The sequence below is a fragment of the Thermobia domestica genome, chromosome 2 (genome assembly GCF_964235325.1).
Source record: "Thermobia domestica chromosome 2, izTheDome1.hap1.1, whole genome shotgun sequence".
Lineage (NCBI taxonomy): Eukaryota > Metazoa > Arthropoda > Insecta > Zygentoma > Lepismatidae > Thermobia > Thermobia domestica.
The window spans coordinates 186,542,200-186,546,331 of NC_137455.1; the positions used below are offsets into that span (position 1 = coordinate 186,542,200).

Here is a 4,132-nt window from a genome sequence, read left to right on the forward strand (position 1 = left end):
GTTATTAAGCGCAAGCGTAGCACTGCTCCAGGCTTTGATCAAATATCGTACAGACTTCATAAAGAATGTTCGGCAAATTTCTTCATTTTTCTGGGTACAGTCTATACGTTTATACTCCTTAATGGATACTATTCTTGCGATTGGAAGGTTTCAATAGCCTGTATGTTTCTTAAACCGAACAAACCGCCGTATTCTGTACAATAATATCGTCCAATCCAGCTAACTTCTACCCTGGGCAAAGTCCTTGAGAAAATACTAGTCCTACATTTACACCACTATATCTCTGAACGTCAACTTTTACTACTTCATCAGACTGAATATAGACCTCATTACAGTACAAATTGTCAATCATTACGCTTAACAACCATTCTTAATAATCACTATAATAAATCGCTTGCATCCTGTCTCATCCTGGTGGATCTTGAAAAGGCATTCAACCAGATTTGACACTACAGATTATTTTATAAACTGATTAAATTGGATCCTTACTCATCCAGTCTTCCCATACACAGGTGTTGCTGCAAGGCTCTAGTTTATCGCCTGTTTTATACATTTTATATGCTTCAGAATTGCTATCTCCAGCGTCGAACACTTACCTATTCCAATACGTTGACGATACAGCCTTCCTAACATTAGGAAAAACAATACAACAAATTAACACGAGTTTGCAGGCTACGATTACAGCTTTCGTTGACTGGTGTGGCAAGTGGCGATTGTCAGTTAACGAAGGCAAAACTCAGACACGAGTTGATCTCCCATCTAAGTGTCGTTTTAAAGTTCGACGTAATCCAAATTTACTGCAGATACGGGTAGGCGAACACCTTCTTCTTCATCCTTCCAAAATAGCCACATACTTAGGTATCGACTTTGACGATAAGTTACGATGGACACTCCAGCTTCAGAAATTTGTTACGAATGCTAAAAACAGACTACAACTTCTTCGACGTCTTGTTGGTCAGAACTGGGGATTAAACTCTAATTTACTGCTTAACACTACAAAGCTTTCATGAGAAGTGTACTCATTTTTGGTCACCTAGCACAGAAATTCTATAGTAGACTTGAGATTCTAGAGAGACACGATAGTCGCTTAGCATATCAGATCAAACTCCATTACCATAATACTGATCTATATGAGAAAATTGACTTTCGTCAGCTCGTTCGCCACATCGCCCACTTGCGTCAAAGTTTATAGCCAAGAATCTCCAGGATCGGAAGGATATCTTTATAGATACAATATTTACAGACTTACAGCAAGAATCTCCATATAAATACTATTAGATACCACTTCGGCCCTTGGTTTCAATATACCTTCGGAGTATTCCAGCAAATCATCATCATGCCGCGTTCTTCCAACACTAACCCATTCACCAGCATATTCGTCATACTTTTCCATTATAGCATAGTTTCTCTACATCACTAACAAGGGCTCTCCATACGTGTCTCATCAGTACTGAGCCGCCCCAGGACAGAAGGTTAACATGCATTTGTCCCTTGTAACATCACTATAATGTGTTATTCATCACTTACCATTAGTCGTCAATTTCTAATATAATATATTTCAACAATGTTCAGCATATTCCACAATATTTGCTTCTGCACTATTTATTATCATTGTTCCTTGCACCTAGGTTATTGTTTTGTAAGTGTACCTTTTTTTTACTAGTTTAATAATATTGTTGTAACACTTATTTAATATGTTATTGTTATTGTTTATGCACATTTCTTTCAAAGCTCATTGACCATCTACAAATTAAGTAAAGAATAATGATGATCACAAATCCCAGGCCAAGATGGAGGGTGAAATCCTCTAGTGCCAGATTATAAGGACCTACTTGTTACTCGATTGCTTTACAACAAATAATGCTCTTCCACTAATTGATGTCCCTCAACTTTTGAATAAAGAAATGAAGTATTAATTGCATCTAATCACCTTAAACAAAATTTCTTTTGCTTTGTATTCTGATATCAAATTTATTTTGTGAGCAAGTTTGCACTACAAAAGTTGTTAAAGGTGTGCTTGTGCTAAATGTTTTTAGACCTTTGTTGTAACACGTGACCAGAGTGCTTTGTAAGTACGTTAGTCTCGTTGTTGCGTCAAATAAACAAGAGTTTATTTTTTCACGTCAGAAGTGTGAATTTTTACTGAATAAATTTCCAAGACAATGTTGCATCTAAAAAAAAAAAAAAAAAAAAACTTTTTTCAGACGAAATGATGACAGTATTATGCAAGATGTGTCCGCAGAACAATCAGATGGTGGTGAATTGCCTGAAGAAATGGACGATTCAGATGAAGGTGAGTTGGAATTGCCAAATCGATTCAGATATGACTAATTTGGGAGTGGTGATAAATCTGACTCAAGTGAAAACTTAGGACCGTGACAGTGAAGGGAATCATACAAATCAGCCAACTACTGTTGCAAGTACTAGTGCTGGTACTAACAAAGGGAAAAGGGAAGGGACTCTGCCTGGTATCGAGTAGACACTAAAACGCCTTTGTACAGACAGTCTACTTATCGAAGGGAACGGTACAAAGTGGAACGCGCAAAAAAAATAGGATCTAATAATCCTGGAGGGCGACTATCTAAAAGCCCTCAGAGAAGTGTCTAGACCAACGAATTAAGGCAAGAGGAACATCGTGGATGGCAGTCCTGCTAATGTCTGGTTTCTCTTTCTGAACTAACCGGTTTGGGATCACATTCAGCTTTGCACTGTAGCTGAGGCTCATTAGTCTTGAAAACTGATGACTGGTCCATGACGAGGAATGAACGTTTTACATTTATATTTATCCCTTATGCTCGAGGAGTAAGTGGATGCAAAAGTTTTGACTTACATTCTCTTTGGGAAGATAAATGGGGCTTAGGTTTTGCTAAGTATACCAAGTCAAGAAATCGTTTCTCTGAAATAATGCTATTTCTTAGGTTCAACTTGAAAGAGACGCGGTCTAACCGTCTCAAAAGTGATCCCTACACTCTTTTCTTTTCTGTATGGAACCGATTCATAGAAGATTGTCTCGCTTGTTACAAGCCAGGAGAAAATTTCCTAATCGATGAACAATTATTTCCTAGCAAAGCTAGATGTTCTTTCACCCAACCCATGGCATCGAAGCCAGACAAATATGGCAAGAAATTATTGATTCTTGTGGATGTGAATTCAAAGTATATGGTAAACGCATCTCTATACTTAGGTAAGGATGAACAGAGGCCACAAAAGGGCTTGCATACTATGTTTTATGAAATTAGTAGAACCTATCTTGAACACTGGGCGTGATGTTTCCTGCGACAACCTTTTCACCTCACTCAAACTTGCAAACGAACTCCGGTTGAAGAAATTAAGCATTGTTGGTACCTTGAATATGGCGAGAAGAGAAATACCTGATGCCATTAGAACTTCTCAACAGCCATGCTATGATTCGACAATTTACAATCACGAGGGAATAACTCTTACAGTTTACCAGTGCGGGAAAAGAAAGAACGTTCTGCTTCTCCCTTCCCTTCATTCTGGTGGCGTCCAAATTAGCAGCAATAACCAGAGAACTCCAGAAGGCGTTTCCTTCTACAACACTACTAAATACGTAAATTATATTATTGACCAAATGGCCAGGAAGTATTCGGTCAAGGCAGGGTCTCGACGAAGGCCTGTTCACAGCTTCTACAATGTTCTCGAGTTGGCAGCCATAAATGTTTGGATTGTCTATAGGGAGACTCTAGGGAAGAAAATATCCCGAAAAAATCTTATTCAGTCTTTGGCCGAAGAACTTTGACAATCTTATGTATGTAGAGACGAGGAAGCATGAATGCCCAGCTATCCCCAAGAATCTAGCAGTGCTTGCGGGAAATTCGGCGTCAGAGTGCACTAGGAAACGGATGAAATGTCAAATCAGAAAATACAAGGGATATCTCACGACCAAAAGGTACTCTACCTGCTTGAAACTAGTGTGTGGGAAGTGTGATACTCAGGTTCGCTATACTTGCATCCAGTGCGACAAAAAATGAGCAGTCGAAGTTGCGGAACTATTCTTGTGTCATTTTTTCATTTATGTGTCTGTGTAACAAAGTATATTGAAAAATCTGTAAAACTAGTTTGTTTACTAAGATGTTACTATAAAATAGTGAAAAAACAGTGACTTCCATGT

General features: G+C 38.4%; 1 protein-coding gene across 1 annotated transcript; it reads left to right on the forward strand.

Annotated features, from left to right (window-relative positions):
• Positions 1-3,352: 3,352 nt before the first annotated feature.
• On the forward strand, positions 3,353-3,760 carry LOC145679278 (uncharacterized). Its single transcript, XM_081749866.1, has one exon. It carries the CDS (start codon positions 3,353-3,355, stop codon positions 3,758-3,760), a length of 408 nt encoding a protein of 135 aa, XP_081605992.1.
• The last annotated feature ends 372 nt before the right edge of the window (positions 3,761-4,132 follow it).